Below are 25,332 nucleotides of genomic sequence, written 5' to 3'. Positions count from 1 at the left end.
CGCCTCATGGTAAGGCCAGTCCTGTAATGAGTGTTAGAGATGTAGTAACCACTCCAGGAGAATGGGCTCTAAAAGGAACAGGGGGAGAGAGTGAAGCTTCTCTAGGATGTTCTTCTGATCCATCTAGAGAGGCACTGTGCAGAAATGTCCTGACCCTTAGAGGTGTCAATATACTAAATAAACAGCTCAAGAGAAGACCTTACACTCTTAGTTTGGTCCAGGTTGGTGAGCTCCAAGCCCGCCAAGCTACTGGCTCCTGGCCCACGCAGGCCGGAAGCTGGTGGTCCCAGACCTGGCAGGTTTGGAGCAGCCCTCTGCCTATGGCAGGCTGTGGGCAGGGGACTGCTCCCGGGAACTGGGTAACAGTTATCCAGTAAGCACCACCCTTACCAGGTGACGTTTACCAGCTAACCGGTTACCTGTACACATCCCTAATACAAGACCTGTTCTTCAATCTAGGATGAATGCATCTGTGTCTGTCATTTTCTGAGCCTGCCCTTGCAAAAGTGGGGACATTTCATATTGAATCTAGTGGAGAACAGATCTATTTCCCAAAACATCCAAAGACAGAAAATTATTTGAGTCACCAAGTCCTTTAGAAACTACTTGTGCATCTGTGAGGAATCTCAGCTCAGGTGATCCACATCCTTTTTGTGTTCGCCCATGTCATGAAAAGCAATTGGGTAAGTACTGTATAGGCTACACCGGTCCCAGAGCGTTACCACCTCCTGGCATACCTGAGAAGATAGTTTTGTTTTGTTGAAATCTTATACTGAAGACACATCTGTGACCACCTTGCTTACTTCATCTTGTGTCTGCAGAATAAATGCTTTGAGAGCCAGATGGATCACACTCAGTTCTTGCAAGTTTATGTTTAATAGGAATTTTAATTCCAAAGACCTTGAATGAAAAAGCCTGGTCAGTACAAGGCAATGATCTTGAACACATCTGTGGTTACTGTTGATGTAGGAGCAGGTGATTGAACAATACTTCTTTGAGGATATTCTGTGGCTTCAACCACCATATTAGAGAGAGATTCATTTTCTTTGCAACAGTATTTTTCCATATATAGTCCCTAAAGGGTGTGAAGTTGCATAACAGCAACTTTTGTAATGGCCTCATTTTTAAACTGGCATATGGAGTCACATATGGTGTGTATGCCATTAGGCCTAATAATGCCTTTGAGAGAGCTGCAGAAACGGTATTTATCTAGTAGTGACGATTCTCAGTAACCTCCTCAAAAAGCTTTTCCTTTTCTGGAGTTAAGTATCACTCCAGTGAAGGTAATCCTGTGTGGAGGAATCAGAAGAAAAACCCTAATGCTTGAAGTAGAGAACAGGTCATTTGACTGGTTCTCCCTAATTCTTTTTTGGAGGGGACATTCAGCATCTGATTTTGTAAGGGAAGACAAAAAAAACTATGCCTTCTCATGTGCTGCTAACAAAGCCAGGCATTTGGTAAAAATTCATGAGGGTAGTGAAGAGGCCAAAAACTAAGACTTTGTACTGGAAATTGTCTGAGTCAAGGCCAAAACATAGCTTTGCAGTGAGATGGTCTTATGGGAATATGGAACTATGCATCTGTGAGACTGAAAGCACCCAAACCAGTCCAGAGTAGATAGAGGGAATGATCAAATCCAAAGGATAGTATTCTGAACTGAAATTTTCTGATGTATCTGTTCAGAGTTCTGAGATCTAAAATTAGTTTGAAACCTCCATTCTTTTTTGGAATCAGAAAATAATGGAAGTAGAACCCTTTTTTTCTCTCTAGATATTAACTGTACTACTTTACAGCATGTGGGAACTATTAGAGCTTTTACTTAATCTCTCATGGGAAGTGTTCCAGAAAGGAGGGAGGTGGGAATACATGGAGGAAGGGATTTGAAATGGACAATATAATCTTTCTTTACTGTGTCTAGAACTCATCTGTCTGAGATGATGATTATATGCAGTGTTGTAGCTATGTTGGTCCCAGGATATTAGGGACACAAAGTGTGTGAGGCAATAACTTAAGCTTTGTAAAACAAGGACAGACAAGATAGGATTTTCTGAAATTTGTTGAGAGTTTTCGATTAACAGGTCAAATGTGCAGCCTGATATTAGGCAAAGAGGATGTGTTGGAGAAATTCTTTGACATCAGTCCTGGCTTTCCTTCATTTCTTGTGTTTGAGAGAATACTTGCTGTTGGTGTTGCTGTGCTGATGGTATGGCCGCCGCCTCTGGTTATAGAGCGACAAGGTGGATGAGGTAATATCTTTTATTGGACCAATTTATGTTAGTGAGAGACAAGTTTTCCAGCTTGCATAGAGTTCTTCTTATAGTAAGACAAAGAAGAAAAGGGTGTGTTGTATTATCTGTGATGCCTGCACAGTTGTTCTGTTAATAGGGAGATAGTTGCCATAAAATGTGTGTCCTTCATCTTTTCCAGCACCTCATCAGTTTTTGCATTAAATAGTCCATCCACCATAAAGGTTGGAAGGACATCAAACGATTAAAGGGCATGCTTACCTCTGATTTGCCCTTGCTTGTTGAGACCCGATGTCAGCTTCCCCTAATTCTCTGGGATATTTTCAGTAAAGATTCCCCTCTTTTCTCACAGTTGAAACTAATACCCGGCATCATTGCTTGATGATTTGCCACATGTGTGTTTAAAGAAGCTGAAGAAAACCTTTTTATATCTAGAGACCCAGCTTTTTCCCTTCTTCAGCATAAGGGGTAAAAGGTTGAAGACTTCACCTTGCTCTTTGAAGTGATACTGCTATAATCAGAATGTGTTTGAGGGTTCACAATGAAAACAAGAGATTCTGTCATAAGAGACTTGGTATAACTTCTCAGCCTTTTTTGGAATTGGTTGGCAGAGTGATGGATTGGACCACAGGAATTTTGCTGGTTGCCAAATTCCTTCTAACATAGGTGGTGAAACTCTGCTTTTTGCAGTAGATGCCAAAATGTCAGATTAGCCTCATTGAAAGCTATTGATGGTAATTTTAAAATGTATGTCATCCTATTAATTTGCTCATGAAATTAGATTGCCTCTGCCAAAGAAGACCATGCTGCAGCTAGTCCCATGTTGTCATCACAAGATGAGCCACTATCTGGTTCTCTGACATACTGGAAAGATCTTTATCATGCATTCTTAAAAATTAAATACCCACCTGGGGAAGGGAGGCCAGACAAGTACCTAAAAATCAACTACTTCAAGACAGGCCCCACAAAGGAAAATAACAGAAGATCACCGGTCATCATCTACAGCCCCCAGCTTAAACCTCGCCATCACATCACTGTCAATCTACAATCTATGCTGTAAATCAATCCCTCACTCTCACAGGCCCTGGGAGATAGGCCAGTCCTTGCCTCCAGACAACCCCCCCAATCTGAAGTGAATCTTTTTCAGCAGCCACATGTCACATCTCAGATACATGCACCTAGGAACCTACCCCTGTAACAAATCCTATTGCCAAACTCTGTCCACATATCTATACAAGCAACACCATGACAGGACATAACTACATAAGCCACAATATCAGGGGCTCATAATCCCGCACATCCTCTAATTTGATATATGCTGTCAATTGCCAGCAATGCCCCTCTGCCTTGTATATTGGCCATACTGGACAGTCTCGGACACAAAGGATATATGGATACAAAACAGACATCAGAAATGGTAACATACACAAATCTGTAGGGGAACATTTCTTTTTAAATATCTTTAAATTTCTTCTTTGTTGCCAGTCTGTGCATAGGAAACAAAGTAGGCTCCACAGTTCTCTCTCTGTCTCTCCAGACATACGTTCATTGGCAAGAAGAGCTGAGTCAGCACAGAATGGGAAGATAGGGGCCAGAAGCAGATTATTTCTTGCCTTAAGCGAGAAGAGAAGTAGATAGGAAATTGGCACATTGACTCCAAATTCCTTCCTGAATTGTTACTTGGGGCATTGTCCACCCACAGTCCCCTTAAGAGAACTACTAGCAATACATGAAATTCTGGCCTCATTGAGTATATTTACACTTCAGTTATTCACCCGCCATTGGCCTGTGTCAACTGATTTGGACTTGCAAAACTCAGGCTGCAGGGCTGTGAAATTGCTGGGTAACTGATAAGGCTTGGACTGGCACCTAAGCTATAGAATTTCATGAGAGGGCAGGGTCCTATAGCCGGGCTTCAGCTCAAGTCCAAATGTCTACACAGCTTCCCCCCCCCCCCTTTAAATAGCCCTTCAGCCTGAGCCAGCTGATCCGGGCTAGCTGCAACGTATTCTGAAGTCAACAGGAGTTTTCACAATGACTTCAACAGGGCCAGAATTTCTCCCAGTCTCTCCCAGAGAGAGGCAGCAAGGGGGAGGGGAGCAGGAGCCGGAGCCACTGCTGGGGAGGGGGGGAGCTTAAAAGCCAGTTCCCCCAGCACCATTTTGGGGGGAGAGGGAGGGCAAGAGAGGCAAAGGAGTAGCGGGGGACCAGCGCAATCTGGGAATCAGCTGTCCGGGCTCTCTTGGTCCCCTCCCGCCTACTGCACCTCTGCCTTTTAAATGTATTAAGAGCCTGACAGCTCTTAACACAATTAAAAGTCAGAGCCATAGTGGGATTAGCTCCCAGGCTAGGAGCTAACTCCGCTGTGGCTCTGCAGTTCCGCCTTTATCAACTAATCAAGTAGTTGATGGAAATTCCATCAACTACTTGATTAGCTGATTACCCATCATTTAACATCCCTGTTACCCATATCAGTAACTCTAATCCCATGAATACTCAGTCTCATCAAAGCTAATGTGACTACTCTGCATGTGCGCTTGCAGGAATGGCATCTGAGTGGCTGTTCTGCATTGTTTATGCTTCCAAAAATGCCTGGTGAAGTAAAAAATTTGGGTGTGCAACAAATGCAGAATCAGACAGACATGAAGAAGTGACAGCTTGTAATAATAGCTTTCATATTTTCATAATATATACTATGAACAGTTGTTTTGAAAGTTTCCCTCTTCCTTCGCTTTTAACACTTGAGTCAATAAAAATGTGGTTCTTAAAAAAAAAAAAAAAAAAAAAAAAATCTGTGTCAACTTTTATCATATGAAAATGAAAGTTTCCATTTAGTTTATGGTTCATGTTAATAGATAGGAGATACTAACAGTGATGTTAGTTGTAAATAATGTACATGGATATTATCCCAAAATATATACATATTGAAACTTTCTGGTCTGGGACTCTGGCACTATCTGCATTCTGGCAGCACCACAGATGTTGCTGTACAGAAGAGCCCCAGCTAGTGGGAGCGGGAAGTGGCAGGGAGTCCAACAGCAGAGGGATTCGCATCCAGGAGACCAGCCAGGACTAGCAGCATAGGAACAGAGCGCACAGTGTCCAAGGAAGGTGGCCTGGAAAGGAGGCTGACAGCCCTCTGGGAGAGCCTGAAAGATAGCAGCAGAGAGGCAGGAATTGACCTCCCTTCATCTGGCAAACTTCCTCTTTCACAACCGATCAGGTCCGGAGGGTACCAGATCAGGGAAGTCCAACCTGTACTGTAAAATTGGTGTCCATTCAGACCCGCAGTCTCCAGTATTTCTAAAGATACATTCACATCTAATATGTAAGAGTAAAATAACTTTTTAATGATGCAATCATAAAATATAAACAAATCCATATCATAGGTTAGAGAAATAATTTTTGTTTGTATATTTATTGAAGACTGGGACAGAGAGAAATTACTTGAAGCATGGATGTCTAATCCAGAGAACTGCTGCCAACGTTCAGGTGTTCAAATGCCAACTCCACCTCCAAGTGGGTATAATGCCTGGGACACACTCCCCTCTCCACGAACTCCTCGCACCACTCGCTCTTCTGTCACCTCCCCTGATGAAATCAGCTTGTCACCAGAAGATAGTGAGACAATTCTGGTATGTTTGATTCTTAAGAAAGATTCTCTACTTATTACTTTGTGAATAGTTAAAGGTACAAAGTAATGTACTAAATATTATTTTAAAAAGTTGTTCTGGTATATAGTGCTTTGCGACTTGTGAGAAAATCTTCTATAATCATTGTGCAATTGGTTTTTAAAGTATGTTTTTGTGTCATACAAAAAGGACTGAAATGAATTGGAAAATTGAACTGATTTCCTTTCCTGTCCCACCACCGTCACCACACAGTGCAAAAGCTACTTGTCATTTCCCTTGGCAAAATAACCTTGGAAAGGACATATGAGAGAGCTCTGCTTGTCTTTCTATCTGTCTTTCGTGTCATTTCATGGACTTCTAAAATGTAGTGTATATAATCAAAAATGTAGAATTGGAAAGGAACACATGAAGTCACCTCATCTGGCCCCTTGTGCTGATTCATTTTAACACTTTGTTTTATAATGACACAAGTTGAGCATGTGGCTGGAACAAGGAACATAGTTTTTAGCTTGACTGCCACCATTATAATGTAGAACTTCTGATTTAACAAGGTAAAATCATACCAAGTGCATGGCTTAACATTTCTTTTGAGACTTTTTATCTAGATGTTCACTTTCATGGTATCCATTTCCCTGAAGATTTTTTAAATGCTTTGAATCCCCCTTTATATATTTTTCCATTAGGAAACAAAGTTTTCTTTGTTTGCATTTTAAATGTCAGGCTACTACTGTACTGTAAGATTATAAATAATTCTGTTGTGTGGCGGCTACTTTAAGCAGTGTACAGGACTATCACAAATTTCAAATATAAAAGCATCTTTCATTAAAATCAGTAATGCTCTTTTGGAAGACAGAACTCTTTTTATTAATCCACAGCTGTAACTTTATAAAAATTTGTGTTCAGTGAACTAAGCATTTTTTAAAGATACATAGTTTTGTAACTGTTAATAGTACATTTCATTTGGTTTACAGGCAACCCTTTTTTCTCAAATTTTAAAATACTAGAAAACGTTATTTGGGATGTTGTTTGAATCATCCTTTGTCCTATGAGCTGGTAGACTTTTCCTGGAATATTACCACATATGAAATGAAGTGACAAATGTGTAATGTAATATATATATTTCCTTTTTTTAGTATTTGGGTCTTTTAATGGAAAAGCAGGATCATGCCCATTATAAAATATGGACTACTTTACTTGATTTACAGTCTTCGATTTCTGAAGTCGATCTTTTAAAAAACTAAAGAAACGAGTACATCTTTATGTAAATTCTGAAATGCTTTCTATTAAGATGTTTCACAATTAAAATGCTCATCTATGCAGAAAAAGATAAATCCTGGGCCTCATTAACATCCTTACTGTGAGACAAACACAAAAGTGATAGTGAACAGCCACATATTAAATAATGAACAGCTATATCTGCAGCCAGTATTGCCTTCTGGTATATTGAACTCCCACAAGTTCAATAATGTGAAATTCTTCAACCAGGCTGTACCCTTCAGTATCAGGAAAATATGTTAAAACTATAGTAAAGAACAGTGTTCAGTCACATAGATGAATGTAATTCACTGAGAAAAGTCAATATGGTTTCTGTAAAGGAAAATCATGCCTCACTAGTCTCCTAGAATTCTTGCGGTGGTGGGGAGTGTCAATAAGCAGGAGGACAAGGGGGATTCAGTGAATACAGTGTACTTAGATTTCCAGAAAGCCTTGGACAAGCTCCGTCACCAAAGGCTCTTAAGCAAAGTAAACTGTCATGGGATAAGAGAAAAGATCCTCTTAGGGATCAATAACTGATTAAATGGTAGGAAAGAAAGGATAGGAGAGAGGTAACTAATGGTGCTCTATAGGTGTCCGTACTGTTTGGGTGAGGGGCATATTAGTGAGAAGTGCCACATTTGGAAGTCATTTAGCCTTGGATGAAGAAGGAAAGAGACATTAGCCTCAAGACACTTCTAATGTAGGCACTAGCCCCAGAATCAGAGGCCAGACTGCTCAATGCATCCATGCCATCAGTCATTGTCATGCTGACACTGGTTCCCTTCTCAATACTAGTCATGGATGAGAAGGTCTTTTGACAATAGATCTTGTTCGGAGTCCAGGTCCCACTCCGGATCCTGGTACCAATGGAGGATTGATTGCTGGACTTCCATCACTGATCAGCCAGTTCTTGGTACTCTTCATAGGCCCAAGACAAAGGGTCATCAGACAAAGCCTCTTGAGCTTGCACCTCTTGCCATTCACCAGACACCTGGAGACTTCTCCGTAATGGATCCCCAAATACCAAGGGAAACACCTCAGAGGCTGTCACCAACCTGGATTTTCTGCCTCTGGGCCAAGCTCTGGCACTGGCAGCATCACTCCCCTCTGTGATACCCCACTGAAGGGATCACAGCAAGGGCAATGGCCAATGCCCAGGTTTTCTGGGAAACCATGGGGGTTCAGTCAAACCTATCCAGCCAGTGCGCCTGACCTCAGGGATCGCAGAGTGGCCTTCAAACTCAGGTTACCCCTTACCCAAGGGCGAGCCCTAGTGAGAGGCCCAGCACTGATCCAAAGCACCCCAACGAGCCAACAGTCTTCCCCACAAGAAGAGGAAACAGATGTGGTAGAACTGTCATCCACTGCAGCCTACCCGCAAGAGGCATTTGCAAGCCCCCTGCACCTGGTACCACAGGCGGATGCCAAGGCACATCAAGAGCTTCTGAAGCAGGTAGCAGCTAATCTGGGGTCCCAGGCAGAGGAGCTTAAGGACCCCATGGACGTGGTGTTTGATATATTGAGCTTCCCAGCACTGGCTCGAGTGACCTTGCACTTGCATGAAGGGATCAGAAAGATCACCACAGCTCAGTAGCAGAACCCTTCCTGCCCCTCTGCAAAAGGTCTGAGAGGAAGTACTTTGGTGTGGGGTGGGAGTAGAGGTAGTCGTGCTTCTCGGCTGCAACAATTTCCCTGATGGTGGAGGCAGTTAACCAAAAGGAGAGGTAGGTGCAACCAGAGGCAGTACCCAAGGACAAAACTCCAAAAGACTAGACTCGTTTGGTCGGAAGATTTATTACGTGGTCAGTTTACAATTGTGGGTAGCAATCTCTCCTTGGCTGCTGCAATTTTAACATGTGGCAGGCCATATCTAAGTTCAGGTAGGCATTCACTGAGGATTCCTGGAAGGAGTTCAAAGCTCTCCTGGAAGAGAGAAAAGTGTCAGTCAGAGTGGCCTTGCAGGCTGCTTCTGAGGCGGTGGATTCAGCTCCCTGTGTTGTAACATTCTAGGACGCAACTCTGACTGTTGAGAGGCTGCATCCCACCTCTGCCTAGACCTGCTATCCTAGGACCACAGCCATCTCCTTCTCCCCAACCTCGCATCTCTGCACCTCATGGTATGGATGCTGTGTGGCTGAAGCCACAGGAACAGGCTTGCTCAGACGGCATTTGCCAGGTCCTCCTCCAAGAGCAGGAAACCCTTGACCTGACAAAGCTTTGTGGCTAATTGGGACAGGTTGGCGCATTGGGTGGCAGAACATGGCATCTCTCCAATGAAAACCTCAATCCAGTCGATCCTAGATTACCTGCTTTCTTTGAATGACCAGGTGTTGGCACAGTCCTCCCTCAAAGTGCAGCTGGCAGCCATTTTTGCCTTCCATCCTCTGGTGCAGGACCACATGGTCTTCTCCCACAATATGACAGGAAAGTTCCTCAAGGGTCATCTTTGTCCCCAGGTCAGATCCCCGGTCCTGCCATGGTGCTGTCTAGGCTCACAGGCCTCCCATTATAGCCCTGGCCACATGCTCTTGGTTGCATTTGTCCTGGAAGGTGGCCTTCCTCATGACGATAATGTAGGCTAGAAGAGTTCTTGAATTTTGAGTCTTGGCCTTGGAGCCACTGTATGCAATCTTCCGTAAAGACAAGATTTAGCTCTGGCCTTTCTGCCAAAACTGATATCAGCCTTCCATTTGGGCCAGGACATTTTCCTACCAGTTCTCTGTTCCATACCCTAATCTTCTAATGAGGAGAAGTGTTTTCATTCTTTCTCCTTTTATGTGGAGAGAACTAAGCCATTTCAGAAATCCACTTAATAAAAAAAAAGAAGTGCATGAAGGGTCAGCCAGACTCTTATCTAGAGAATTTCAAACCAGATCACTTCATCTATCCATGCTTGCTATGACCTCAATGGCATGCTTGCTATGACCAATTGTGCAGACTCACTTGACTGGGCACAGGCTTCCGCAACAGTGTTCCTGGCTCATATCCCTATCCAGGACATCTGTCCAGCAGCTACATGGTCATCAGTGCACATCTTTGCTGCACACTACGCCATCCTCTCTCAAACTAAGGATGATGCTGGATTTGGCAGAGTGGTCCTGCAGTCTTCTCATTCATGGCTCCTACCCACCTCTAAATGGATACTGCTGGTAGTTACCTATTATGGAACGGACATGAGCAAGCACTCGAAGAAGAAAAGACAGTTACCTGTTCTGTAGCTGGTGTTCTTCAAGACTTATTGCTCATGACCAGGCCACATTCCACCTCCTTCCCTACTGTTGGAGTCTCTGGCAAGAAAGAGCTGAGAGTGGGAGAGCACACACAGCTTATACTGCATCAGAGAGGCACCACTCCAGGGTCGCTAGAGGCGCTCCCCTATGGGTACTGTTAGGGGAAAATTTTCCAGTGCTGGTACACATGGCAAGCATGCACACCTATTGTGGGATGGACATGAAGAACAGAGTTACAGAACAGGCAACTGTCTCTTTCAATTTTTTTTTCCTATAGCAATTTTCATGAAATTGAAATGATATACCCTAGTAGTAAGAACATAGAAGGCAGGAGCCTTTATAATTTAGCTGATTATATATTTTGATCTAAAATTGCAAAAGTATGAATTTTCAAATCACTTAAACCTCAACCTGACTTTTTTTTTTAAAAGTAAAGTGATTAAAATCATAACTCCAGCTCATTTATTTAAATTGCTGCATCCTGTCTTGGGCTGATTCTTTGTGGGACAAAATACCTCCTATGACATATGACTGCCTTATCTACCAAGCCCTACTCCTGCTATTGAAATCAGTGACAAAACTCTCATTGCCTTTACTGGTGCAGGAGATGGCCACTGTCATCTTTATTGGGAGCTAAGAATGCTCAGCATCTTAAAGAATGTAGGTGGAGGAAATCCCAGAAGTCAATTAAAAAAATGTTGAGCGATGTACTAAAATATTTGCTAAATGTTTGTTGGGAGATGTGTTGAAATGAAGACATGTATGTACCTTTCCAATTTCAATTTTTTTTTCTAACCTAAAGCAACATTTTCTCCTTGCTGAAAGATGTTTTTCCCTACTTTGTACATGGAATGTGTGGTGTGGTTTTATTGGGGTTTTTTTATAAACAATAGTTTGATTTTGCATTTTATTATGTAATTCTCATAAGTTCTGCTAATGGCACAGAGGAGTTTTTTTTTTTTTCTTCATCATCTGTGTTTTTTCTTCATTTACAGTGTGACATTTGTATGTGTAGTATTTCTATATTTGAAGACCCAGTAGATATGCCTTGTGGACACGAGTTTTGCAGATCATGCTGGGAGGCGTGAGTACATGTATTTAGCATTATTTTGCAAAATAGTTAACTTTCCATTTTAAATAGGGGGGTAATCACAACCAATAAGTAGCCAATGTCAAATATTGAGATGTAGTTATTACAAATCATATGGAATACTTTAATACGTATTGTTCTTCTTTGCCATTAACTGGCTTATGGGTACATAGCAATGGCTTTCACCCTGATAGTTCTGAAGTTCTTTGCTTAAGTTCTTTGCCAAAAGGGATTGATTTAATGGCATGTTTAGTGCTTTGCTGAGTTGAATCTCACTGTCTGAGAATTGGTCTATGCTTAATTTTTAACAGTATAACTATTTTGGTTAGGAGTATGACTTAGACTGAAAGGGTATGTCTACACTACCACCCTAATTCGAACTAGGGTGGTAATGTAGGCAACCAGAGTTGCAAATGAAGCCCGGGATTTGAATTTCCCGGGCTTCATTTGCATATAGCCGGGCGCCGCCATTTTTAAATGTCCGCTAGTGCGGACTCCGTGCCGTGCGGCTACATGCGGCACGGACTAGGTAGTTCGGACTAGGCTTCCTATTCTGAACTACCGTTACACGAGGAATAGGAAGCCTAGTCCGAACTACCTAGTCCGTGCCGCATGTAGCCGCACGGCACAGAGTCCGCACTAGCGGACATTTAAAAATGGCGGCGCCCGGCTATATGCAAATGAAGCCCGGGAAATTCAAATCCCGGGCTTCATTTGCAACTCCAGTTGCCTACATTACCACCCTAGTTCGAACTAGGGTGGTAGTGTAGATATACCCACATAGACTAGTAAAAGCCCAAGTGTGGATGCAGTGATAGTGGTATAAAGATAACTTTGTAGGACTATCGGTGCATTCACAGTAGGAGCTTGTAGTGCTTTAATTATATTGCAAAGTTCAAGTGATACAACCTAATTCCAGGTCTAATTCCAAAGCAACACTTTGTGGTATTCTGTAAAAAATTAAGCTCATCATAACCTTAAATATGAATTACTGTTTAAAACATGGATTTTAAAGCATAAGTGCCCACAAAAGCTCATGTTACCATGTACATGTTTTGTTAGTCTTTAAAGTGCTACCAGACTTTTTGTTGTTTTTTAAGTTTATCCTGTATAGACTAACTTGGCTACCCCTCTGAAATCACTCAGAACAGTTAGGCAGGCAAAACTGTTCTGGGTATGAGGTTAAGCAGCTCATTTGATGGAGAGACTAGATTTCACATTGAAAATGGTATCAGAGGGGTTGGCACAACAGAGTTGTAGCCACAGTGAATCAGATCTAAGCTGGGAACGGCTCACTGAACTCCTCTAAAGTACCCCTAGGCATCACAGACAAGTTCTATGCTGGGAGCTGCTGGGAGCTGGGATTCTATACTGGGAGCTGGGAACAGGCATACTCTGTGCATGCCCCAAGCACACATAACTGAGATTGGCAGGAAGGATCTCTGAAAAAGTTGAATGGAGAAGCTCTCAATCTCAGACTTATTATTGAATGCTTTGTACATCTCAAGGTGGAGTTCTTAATCATTTTAGGCATTCTATTAAAATGAATGGTCTACTTCACACCACTGTGAACTTCCAGCGCTACAGACAGTGTGCAGAGTTCCTTTCCACTATTCTAGGGACTTTAGGAGTCTCCTACTCAACTCCTTGCTGCCCTCAGCTGTCCCTCAGCCAGCAGTTTGACTCTTCCTTTGTCCTCACCAGCTCTACACAGGGTATAGCTGAAGGCTTGCAGGTGTCCAATTTTTGATTGGAACACCCAGTGGTAAGGTACCCTGGTGGTTCCAGTGAATACCACTAATTAGGCTCTTAAAAGTCTGGCTCCCAGGAAGTGGCTGGCATGTTCCCTCCAGCTTGTGGGCAACCGCAGGGACTCTGCAAGCTGCCCCCTGTGCGAGCTGGATATGCTGACCACTTCAAGTAAGCACCACGCAGAGACCAAGCTATACTCGTCTACTTTGCCAACTCCAGACAAATTCCCCAAACCTTTGCAGATATTTATCTTTGTCCTAAGGATTCCATCTAGGATATCACTTCTGGGTGCCACTTGTGCACTGTGATATGTGCCAACAGGCTGCATAAAAGTTTCATGATGGTTTGTGAATGCTAGTGCAGGTAAACACCCCCTAGCCAAAGCTTACACATGGCACCCCACTTCCTTCCTCACTCCCACTCCCTGCTCCATGTCTCAATCTAAACCCTCTGCACCCGTGGTCATAACTCTCACCTAAACCCTGGTCCCTCTCCTACATCTCTCCTCTGGATCAGAATCCTCTCCTTCATATCCTCCTTCACCCAAACTCACTCCAAGACTCATACCCTCTCCTGCACCCCAATCGCCTACACCAAACTCCCTTTTGCACCTAATATCTCTATCCCATACCCACACCTCCTCCATTAATATCATAGAAGAGTGCGGCCCTTGACCATTTCCCAAAAGTTACAATAGAATTAAACAATCTTTGCAATTTACTATCTTTTTACGATCACACAAGTACAGTCTCATTTAAAGTACTAGTTAATAGTTGTTAGAAACAGGTAGCCATTCCACTTTAAAGTACCTCAAGGCATCGCAGACAAGTTCTATACTAGAAGCTGGGACTTGCAGTTAATTTAGCCTGGTTAACTGTCAGTTTGTTCAGATCAAGTTTCAACTGTGTTTTAACAAGAACAACCAGCATTGCTATTTATTATAAAAATTAATTACTTGTCAAACTAATTCATGCATAAATTAAGTACTATTATATACATCTTTTGGGGACTTAATGAAGATGTTTTGCTAAAGTATTGTTTTGAGGACTCTGGCAAATGGAATATAGATGTAAACGCACACCTGCGTATACATTCAAATGTTTTTTGCAGTTGCTCACTTGTGGGCTCTTCATTATTTTTTTTTTTTTTTTTTTTTTTACCAAATGCCTCCTGAAATCTGAGGTACTCGTTCAGTATAAAAACCCAGAGACAATTCATAGTTTTTGTTTTAAAAATTGAAGTGTAAATGGAAGTATGTATTTTATTAAGTTAGTATAAAGAACATTAATTTTCGTCAATTTATTGAGTTATTTATTTTTTATTTCCAAATTCTGACACATTTCTGGCAGGTTTTTGAATCTGAAAATTCAGGAGGGTGAGGCTCACAACATTTTTTGCCCAGCATATGATTGCTTTCAGCTTGTTCCTGTAGAGATCATAGAAAGTGTGGTTTCCAGGGAGATGGACAAAAGATACCTACTGTTTGACATTAAGGTAAATTGTCAAGCTATTCCTGTGTGATTAGAGTGTGTCTGACTTTATTATTCCAATTATAGCTGCAACTTCTTGTGAAATATGATTGCACTTTATCTAAGTAGAGTTTAATTAATATTGTAGATCTGAACTGTGTGTAGGTTACATATGGTAATGCAGGAGTTGGCCTGCTGTTGAGAACATTCTTTTAAAAGGAGTATTTCTTCCTCAAGCATAGAAAATACACTTCCATGCTGGGCAATTCAATAATCTTTCTTAGTTCTTGTAAAATTGTTTGATGAAATTAATGTCCACGCAACACTTGAATGTTAAACTTCCAAGAATATTTTTTGTCACATTATTAAAAAAAGTATAAAAATGAGTTTTTTCTGGGAATATATTTTGATGAGTTCCTATTTCCATTCAAAATTTCTAGGAAAGTTTTACTATACTTGAGAGATGCTGTTCACGTCACTAGAGTTTGATCTAGTCCATGCTTTCCTATATACTTCAGACAGGAGAAGAAGTTGGAAAATCTTGATTTGGTTCATATTTGGTTTTATTTTCTCTATTGCTACAGAACGTATATTAAAAAGTAACCTTTTAATTAACTTTTGGCTGGTTATTGTCCTGTAATGAGGATTCTTAAAATAACTTGTTCTCTTAAATTTGAAATGCCCTCTTAAATTTGAAACAAGGTGGTATTCTTTCAGAATGTGTCCATACATTGAGATGAGGAACAATTAATCCATTTTAAATTTAAACCCTATATTTTTCTTAATTAACTTTCAAGTGTGCCAACCCCTACTACAGGGGTGGACAAAGGGCTACCTTCAGGCTGAATTCAACCTGCCAAGCTAGTGGATCCATCCTGTGGCCCCCACTCCCGGGCCAATTGAGGTCTGGGGATGGGGGAGCATGTGAAGTCTCCTTGCCCCCGCATGAGTGCACGGCAGCTAGAGACACATGCTGGCAGTTTTAAAACATCTGGCATCTATCTCTAGATGCTGCGTGACTTGGGGATGGGTGGGGTCGGGGGGAACTTTGTGTGCTCCCTGCCCCCAGGCCAATCCGGGTCTGGGGGCAGGGAGCACGCGAAGTCTCTTGCGTCCTGTGTGTCCCCTCTCCCCCACCAAGGAGACTTCGTGTGCTCCCTCACCCACAGGCTCTGATAGGCCTGGGGGGAAGGGGAGTGCACGAGGTCTTTCTCCTGTTGTGCGCCTAGAGGGAACGGCCAGCTGTTTTAAAATAGATGGTGTTTCTCTCTAGGGGTGGGGCGGGGTGGGGGAAGGAGAGGGAAGACTTCTCGTGCTTCCCTACCCCAGGCCAATCGGGGGCGGGGAGGGGAGCACAAGAAGTCCCCTGCCCCCACCCCTTCCAGGATGTCCCCCTTTTAAAAATTATTGCCCACCCATGCCCTACTGTATATACGTGTTCATAAGCCAATTTTTTATTCCCACTGTGAAGAGCAGGGATCAGCTTATGAACGGATTCTAAAAAGGCAGAGTGGCAGCGGGGGACATGGTGTAAGCTGGAACACAGCAGTCCCAGTTCGTGCCGGGTTCCAGACCACTGCAGTTCTGCCTTTAAAATGGCTCTTACTCCGGTGGTCTCGGACCCAACCTCCCCAAACTTATAGAGGAAAAAGTAGTAAAAAGTCACTGGCCCGTTTATAAAGTCCCACATCATTGTATTCTGGAGTCAGCTTATAAGCAGGTAAGTGACTTTTTTACCATTTTTTTTTCTCTAAGTTTGGGGATCGGTTTATAAACGAACAGGCTTGTGTTTGAGTATTTATGGCAAATATTTTCTCAAAAGAGGAGACACGTACATATTAAGCATTTTGCATGAGGTGTAGGTACTCAGATCTTAGTGTGAATCTTGTGTATTGCTGTAGGAAAGAGTTTTTGCACTAGTGATTAAATGTCTTGTTTTAAAATACCATACCTATGTAAGTACAAGACTATCTTTATGCTCTTTGGCTTTGCTCCTCAGAAGCAGAAAGTAATCAAAGGTTACAGTTCGTATCAGTGATAAGAATTTATTCCCAAATGGTAAATAATTTTCTTGTCATTTTTTCTTCTTTTTAGGCCTTTGTTGAAAATAATCCTGCTATTAAATGGTGTCCTATACCAGGCTGTGAAAGGGCAGTCAGGCTAACAAGACAAGGATCAAATACAGCGGGTTCAGACACACTTAATTTCCCATTACTAAGAGCCCCTGCTGTGGATTGTGGAAAAGGGCATCTCTTCTGCTGGTTAGTATTTGTGCATGACTATGTACATCTACATATCTGCTGCCAATCTAAAAATCAAGAAAAACCTCCAGCCAGCTGACATGCTGCAAAAGGAAACGCCGTATGTGTTGATGCAGTAAATTATTGATGTACAGTATGACATGAATATACTTTGATATATACATGTGTTGAATATTAAAAAATGTAGAGTATGGGCCATATTATCTGCATTAGGCATGACACCAAAATTAAGAAGGATTCCACTTCCCAAAAACTTTGAACTCTGAAACTCCAAAATTCCTCCTTTCTGAACCTTGATTACTCACAAAACCATAGCAAAACTTATGCTACATCTTAAACTAGCTTCAAGTACAAAAAATAATTATCCCTCCCTCTCTCTGGTCTACATAAATAGTGATAGAAATGTAGCCGTGTTAGTCTGGGGTAGTTGAAGCAAAATGCAGGACATGTAGCACTTTAAAGACTAACAAGATGGTTTATTAGATGTGAGCTTTCGTGGGCCAGACCCACTTCCTCAGATCAAATAGTGGAAGAAAGTAGTCACAACCATATATACCAAAGGATACAATTAAAAAAAAATGAACAAATATGAAAAGGACAAATCACATTGCAGAACAGAAGGGGGATTTGTCCTTTTCATATTTGTTCATTTTTTTTAATTGTATCCTTTGGTATATATGGTTGTGACTACTTTCTTCCACTATTTGATCTGAGGAAGTGTGTCTGGCCCACGAAAGCTCATCATCTAATAAACCATCTTGTTAGTCTTTAAAGTGCTACATTGTCTACATAAATGTGAGTGTATCTTTTAGGGCAGCAAAGAGTATAACACTATCTACATGAGTATACTAATTGCTGTGCTGGACACAAACTTGCATGGAGCTCTAGGCTTTTCAGTTCTCTTTTCACGTAGAGAAACTTTTGTGCCTACTTCAGTTGTACAGGGAGAAAACGATGGTTCAGAAGATTTTGGGTTTTTTAAGCTTTTTTCCCCCCACATTTTCCCTATTATGATCCTCCTTATCCCCATCATGAGTATTCGTTCAACTTAGATACTGCATTGCAAGAAGTAGTGTACCATTTGAGCCTCAAAAAACAATTTGCATTGTCTTTGATGCAGCAGATGTCCATGTGGAAATGTATCCTATTTGTAAACTATTTATGTATTTCACAGCAGATGTCTCAAGCTGTTTTGCTGTATTTCCAGTAAAAGAGCGAATCATGACATTTCTGGAATCCATGTTGACATGTCTACACCCAAGCACCATCTGGAAGCCATGAATCTGCTTCTGTATACTGACTGCTGTCCTGAAAACTAGCAGGACTAATGTTGGAGAAACTTGAGGGACCCACTGTTAACTCCTTGTGTGTCCTATCATTTCAACCAACATCTACTTTCTATTTAGGGATTCTGGGAAAGGAGTGTGAAAGCAGTTGGGGTTGACTCAAGCCCTAACCTTGTTGTTAAGCATTAATAATCAACAGTGGACATAAGTAATTCTGGGTGAAATTTATCTCTGACATTGAGGGCTTACTAACAGCCCTAGGCACCACGTAAACTTCACTTAAACTAAGAGTTTATACTTAGTCAAAAAGATCTTTAGAGCAGGGACTTTGTCTTACCATGCGTTTATGCAATGTCTAATACTGTGAGGCCTCAGTGCTGATTGGGGCTTTTGGAATATTACTTTCATATGAATAAATAAAAGTCTGTCATAGACCACCTGTACTGAGGTCAACTTCACCCACTGTACAAAAGTTGTATGGCCATCTTACATGGGCCTAGATGAATTATTGGTCAACCCATAAAATATACAAACTGCTTTTGAGATATTCTCTATCATAATTAAAAAGCACTTTTTTTTGCTATCTTAATTAATTCTCCCATTAATTTTCATGAAGCTCCGCCATGACTTGTGAGCAAATATAAGATTTTTTTTAAGTAAGTTTCTTTATCTTCCTGGCTTAATTAGAGCTTTAATATGCCTTGCTTATTTTTCTAATTGAACCAAAGTAGAATTTAATCTAAACTAATAGCTACTGTATTTATGACTTTATTTTTCAGGGAATGTCTTGGTGAAGCACATGAGCCTTGTGACTGCCAGACGTGGAAGAACTGGCTGCAGAAGATATCTGAAATGAAACCAGAAGAACGTAAGAGTGGGTCTTGGTGGGGGAGAAGGGTTAACAGCATTAAATTATAATTATATGGTAATTAAGAAATCACTGTGAAAGAGGAGAGGAACAGGTTTAATAATTTGCTATGTAAAAAAAAGCCTAATGAAAATGGTGTTAAAAATGTTATAATTCTGCTTTTCCCCTTTCTTTAAATCTAAATTTCCTTGCTCATGTCTTAAATCAAACCCTATAGATTAGGGTTTTGGTTTGGGTAACATTATAGGGAAAAATTACCTTAACCATATATGTTTTTAAAAATCCTAATTGAATAAATTTACCATAAAGTCAGAGGAGCAGCAGTGTCCTTGTAAATACAGTAAACTTCCCATAATCCAGGACCTTTAGGACCCAGGGGGTGCCGGATTATCAGATATGCCGGACTATTGGAAGGGGGGGCTATGAGGGGTCTGGGGTGGGGGAATGCCACTCCAGACCACTCATCGCCTCCCCTTCCGATAGTCCGGTTTTGCCCCAGGCGTCCCCTACTCAGCCGCTGCTGGTCAGTTTCAGCAGCGGCTGAATCAGGCAGCTGGGGTGCTGCCGGGTTGGTCCCGCAGCGCCAAGGGGCAGGCGCTACAGGACCAACCCTGCAGCACCCCAGCTGCCCTGCCCCAGGCGTCCCCGATTCAGACGCTGCTGAAACTGACCAGCGGTTGACCAGAATCAGCCACTGGTCAGTTTCAACAGCAGCTGACTTGGGGACACCTGCCAAAAGAGACTTCAGGGAAAGAGAGGGGCTTGTTCTGAAGGGAGAGACGGGGGAGCAGGGCAGGAGAAGAAAGGGGAAGGCACCAAGGGACAGGGTGAAGGAGAAACAAGTGCCAGGGGGTCATGAGGAGACAATGAGGGGACAGGGTGGGGGAAGCTGAGGTGTCAGAGGGCGTGGGAGAAGAGAGGGGACAGGGTGATGCTGGGAAAAGAGAGGGACAATGGGGGCAAGAGGGAGGAAGAAGAGAGGGGAGGAGTGGATGCCAGGAGAAGAGGGGTTGAAAGGAGGAGTGGGCATGAGGAAGACAGGGGATGAGCAAGTCATGTGTGAGGGCACAGAGGGACATGAGGAGAACTGGGGCAGAGGGTGGTGAGGGGGTGGGCATGAGGGAGAAAGAGGGCAGGGGCAGTGAGGGAAGGGGAAAGCACCAGGAAGGTGCAGGGGTAAGGGAAGGTGCAAGTTCTAGGGGATTCTGGAGGTGAAGCAGAAGGCCAGACACATGAAGGGGAGGGATGGGCACCAGAGGAGAGAAACAGGGCAGATGGATAGAGGGAGGTTTTAGGAGAGGGGATGAGGGAGAGGTAGCTACAGATGATCAGAGTGGGGCTAGAGGAGGAATGGACACAGGGGGAAGAGAAGGGCTGGTACAGGGGAAAGGGACTGGTTCCCAAAGGGCTGAGGGGAATGAGAAGGGCAGGAGCCAGGACAGCAGAGGAGTTTGAAGGATGGGGGGCAGTAGGCACCAGGGGAGCAGATGGGGCAAGGGCAGGGTAGGAGAAATGGCAGCAGAGAGAAAAGAGAGAGGTTTATATGATATTTATTAATAACTTGGGTACCACAGTAGTGCACATCTGAACAAGTTCACATGGACTTAATACTGGTGCACAAGACAAAACTCACTCCACTCATGGGTGGAAAATCTTAGAGGAAACACTTCCCCCAGCCTGTCCCCCCACGAGTTAATGCAATGCGATTTGGGTTAATGCAATTGCAGGGTAGTGGCATGGGGGAAGGAGGGTACTAAGGGGGCCAAACCCATCCCTGTTGGTAAAGGATGGTGAGAGGAATTCTTAGAGGGGGGTCACATGATGCTCTTTACTTTGGTCATCTGTCCATCTTGACCTCCTGGAGTACTACTTCCAGAGGTGGGATTTCTTGTGGCATGAGGCATGGCTAACATGTCCCTAATTTTGGTTCAGAAAATATGGTCGTCATAATTCTGTCCCAACAAAGCTATCTGAATACCTGTATATCCACCCTCCAGTGGGCTCCCTGGTTATGTCTGTCATCAGTGAAAGGGACAGTTGAGAATCACACCAAAAAATAATGATGCTAAGAGGCTGGACTTGTTTGGCAGGAAAACTGATTTGACAGCCAGTTTGCAATTTAAAGTGTCTAACCATCAGGCCTGTCTAAGCAGGTACAACTTCAACTTGTGGGATTCCATCAGCAAGTTCAAGAAGGGCCTTCTGCTGGACCAAACCTAGGAGTTCGCCACCTTGGTGAAAGAGGGCGAGGTGGTGGCAGGTTTCTGGTCTGACTGGTCACAGCTATAGGTTTATAAGGAAATTAATGTGCACTATCAAGAATTATAGAAACATGCAGACTTCTCAGCCTGCTTTTTACAAAAATTGATATGAACATAATCTTAACTTCCCTACTTTTTTCATTTTTTTTCTTCAAAGTTGTGGGAGTTAGTGAGGCTTATGAAGATGCTGCCAACTGCTTGTGGTTACTAACTAACTCCAAACCATGCGCCAACTGCAAATCTCCAATTCAGAAGAATGAGGGCTGTAACCACATGCAGTGTGCAAAGGTATGAAGAAGTTTATATTTTTGTGATGTACGGTGTAACTCAAATTGTATATACATGGCTGTTTTGTAAATGCAAATACAAAAAGCCTCCGAAATTTCAGGCATGGGATATAGTGAAACTTCTAAATCAATTTGCAGCATGGGCAGATGGGAGAAAGCTCTAATGTATGTTAGCAGAGTATTTGATATTCAATGTTTCATTACATTTTATTTACAATATCCATTTTGACTTGGTAGTGAACTCTGGTTACATGGGTTGAAGGATATTAAACAAAGATAAATAATGAGCAGTAAACAAAGAATAAAATAGGAGAAAAGGCTTAGAGAAAAGCTATGCAAATTTTTGCATGGTCCAGTCTTCATTGATCATCTAGAAGAACCAGCAAATTTAATTCACAGGAGATACAAAATTTTGTGGAATTGCAAACTGTAATAAAGACAGAAAAATAATACAAAGGGCGATAAGGTGAGCTGAAAATATCAAAATAAGGTCAACTTGGAAAAATGTAAACACAATGGGAATGAGAAACCAGGAGAGCAGTACTGCCAAAAGAGACTTGGTGGATAATAGTAGACAGAAAATTAAATACAAGTTTTCAGTATAGATTGAACCTCTCTAGCCCAACACCCTCGTGACCTGATAAGTGCGGAAGCAGAAAATTTGACAAACCATGGAAGGTCAGCACTGTCTAACAGCATTACTGACACTTCCTCTGCTTACTGGGCTCTTATGCTATGTCTACGCAGCAGCGTTATTTCGGAATAACGGATATTATTCTGAAATAACATTGTCAACATCTACACACATGCAGTTATTTCGACATAATGTCAAAATAATGTTGAGCTGGAGGACTACTTACTCTGACTCCTGTAACCCTCATTGTACGAGGAGTAAGGGAAGTCAGAGGAAGAGTGTGCTATCTCGAAATAAGTGTTGTGTAGACATGCCCAAATTTGAAATAAGCTTTTTCAACTTAAGCTATGAAATTAGCATAGCTCAAGTTGCATAACATATTTTGAGTTTGGTCCTGCCGTGTAGACATGCCCTTAGAAGACATTTAGGGGTAAACTAGAGCTAAATAACAGCACAGAACAATGAGCGCCAGGACTGGTGGCTGTAAACAAACTTTGAGACTGTAGGAAACTTGGCTACACCCATTATAAGTATACATCTGGCTAATTAAAATCATGCTGGGCCACAGATGTTGCCAGACCAGAGAGTCCTGAACTAGAGAGGTTCAACCTGTACTTCACAAAAATAAACAGGTTTTGTAAAGCAATATTTTTTATGTCAAAGCTTCTTTAGGTAAAATTATAATGCATATCAGACAACTCATGTTTTCAAATGAATTAAAAGCAGAATGTTAGAGTACTTGTTTTTATTCAATGGATAGGTTATGTGAAAGTAGTAAGCATAGATAATATGTCCATTTAGTAATGGGATGATTTCAGATTAAGAAGGGGGTATTTGTCATTACTAAGTCTTCAAACTTATTTGTGTAGGTAAGTTGACTTCTATAAAAATACACCTTGGGTTAGAAAACAACTTCTGTCTCTCCCTCTCCTTTTTTCCCCCAGGAGTCTGACTAGCTCTAAACCACACTTATGGCTTTTTCTGTCTGTGCTGTACCCACTACATAATCCTCTTAACTTTCCCCTGCTATATGCGGGTTGGATCTCCCTGATCCGGCACCGTCAGAGATTTTGCCGGATCAGAGGAGGTCATTTCTGGCCCTCCTGTGAGCGCCCCCTCAACCTGCAGCCCAGCTGAGCTGTGTGCACCCTCCCCCCAAATTGCACGGGCTCCCACCACTACCTCCCACGTGAACCAAGATTATCTGATCCATAGGAACCACAGATTTTTCTGAACCAGAGAGTTCCAGTTTATAGAGGTGCAACCTGTATAACAAATTCGCCAGTCTGCTGAGGAGCTCATGTATAATATCTTGTAAGCACAGTTTTTAAAAGGTCAGAGATAACTGCTGTTGAACTCCCATTATGTAGGGGAGCTCTCATAGAATCATAGAACCATAGAGCTGGAAGAGATCTCACAAGGTCATCAAGTCCAGCCCCCTGCTCTAGTCAGGACCAATCCCAACTAAATCAACCCGGCCAGGGCTTTGTCAAGCCGAGACTCCACTACTTCCCTAGGTAACCCATTCCAGTGCTTCACCACTCTCCTAGTGAAATAGTTTTTCCTAATATCCAACCTGGACCTCTCCCACTACAACTTGAGACCATTGCTCCTTGTTCTGCCATCTGTCACTACTGAGAACAGCCTTTCTCCATCCTCTTTGGAACCTTCCTTCAGGAAGTTGAAGGCTGCTATCAAATCCCCCCTCACTCTTCGCTTCTGCAGACTAAACAGACCCAACACCCTCAGCCTCTCCTCATAGGTCATATGCTCCAGCCCCCTAATCAGTTTGGCTGCCCTCCACTGGACCCTCTCCAATGCGTCCACATCCTTTTTGTAGCGGAGGGCCCAGACTGGACACAATACTCCAGATGTGGCCTCACCAAAGCCGAATAAAGGGGAATAATGACATCTCTGGATCTGCTGCCAATGCTCCTCTTAATGCAACCAAATATGCCATTTGCCTTCTTGGCTACAAGGGCACACTGTTGACTCATATCCAGCTTCTCATCCACTGTAACCCCCAGGTCCTTTTCTGCAGAACTACTACTTAGCTGGTTGGTCCCCAACCTGTAACAATGCTTGGGATTCTTCCGTCCCAAGTGCAGGACTCTACACTTGTCCTTGTTGAACCTCATCAGATTTCTTGTGGCCCAATCCTCCAATTTGTCTAAGTCACTCTGGACCCAATCTCTGCCCTCGAGCGTATCTACCTCTCCCCCTAGCTTAGTGTCATCTGCAAACTTGCTGAGGGTGCAATCCATCCCCTCATCCAGGTCATTAATAAAGATATTGAACAAAACTGCTCCTAGAACTGAGCCTTGGGGCACTCCGCTAGAAACAGATCTCCATACTGACATCGAGCCATTGATCACTACTTTCTAGCCATGTTTCTATCCATCTTACCGTCCATTCATCCAATCTACATTCCCTTAACTTGCTGGCAAGAATATTGTGGGAGACCATGTCAAAAGCCTTGCAAAAGTCAAGATATATCACATCCACTGATTTTCCCATGTCCACAGAGACAGTTACCTCATCATAGAAGCTAATCAGATTGGTCAGGCACGACTTGCCCTTTGTGAATCCATGCTGACTATTCCTAATCACTTTCCTCGCTTCCAAGAGCCTCAAAATGGATTCCTTAAGGATCCCTTCCATGATTTTTCCAGGAACCGAGGTAATAGAAAGCTAATAGAGGCATCTTTGCTACTTCCTCTGCCAACTTCCCTTCACCTTTATATTGGACGAGGGGGGAAGGGTTATATGAGCAGTATTCCAGGGTTGGGGCATGTGGTAGAGTGGAGCTCCCTTAAACCTGTTCATCCACTAGTGCAGTGGTCTCCAACCTTTTTAAGCATAAGATCACTTTTTGAATTTAAGTTCAGTCCAGGATCTACCTCAAACCCTAACACCCTTGCCCACCTCCTTCGCACCCCTTCTCTGAGGCCCTGTTCATGCTCACTCCATCCGCCCTTTCCCATTCTCACTCACTTTTATCAAACTGGGCACAGGGGCTTGAGGTGCAGGGAAGGGTTCAGGACCGGGGGCAGGGTTCA

At 42.6% G+C, this 25,332-nt stretch overlaps 1 protein-coding gene across 4 annotated transcripts in view; it reads left to right on the top strand.

The window, feature by feature from the left end:
• ANKIB1 (ankyrin repeat and IBR domain containing 1) overlaps window positions 1–25,332 on the top strand; it is a 108,031-nt gene that overhangs the window by 56,878 nt on the left and 25,821 nt on the right. For all 4 annotated transcript variants that reach the window (XM_075922380.2, XM_075922381.2, XM_075922379.2 and 1 more), the window contains exons 6-11: window positions 5,673–5,881; window positions 11,361–11,449; window positions 14,557–14,701; window positions 16,771–16,937; window positions 19,003–19,091; window positions 21,510–21,640. In XM_075922380.2, coding sequence (XP_075778495.1) covers window positions 5,673–5,881; window positions 11,361–11,449; window positions 14,557–14,701; window positions 16,771–16,937; window positions 19,003–19,091; window positions 21,510–21,640 — 830 coding nt within the window. The remainder of the gene's footprint in view (window positions 1–5,672; window positions 5,882–11,360; window positions 11,450–14,556; window positions 14,702–16,770; window positions 16,938–19,002; window positions 19,092–21,509; window positions 21,641–25,332) is intronic.

The sequence above is a fragment of the Pelodiscus sinensis genome, chromosome 2 (assembly GCF_052426305.1).
Source record: "Pelodiscus sinensis isolate ZL-2025 chromosome 2, ASM5242630v1, whole genome shotgun sequence".
NCBI lineage: Eukaryota > Metazoa > Chordata > Testudines > Trionychidae > Pelodiscus > Pelodiscus sinensis.
The sequence above is the reverse complement of the archived record's forward strand: the minus strand, read 5'-3'. Positions and strand labels throughout refer to the sequence as shown.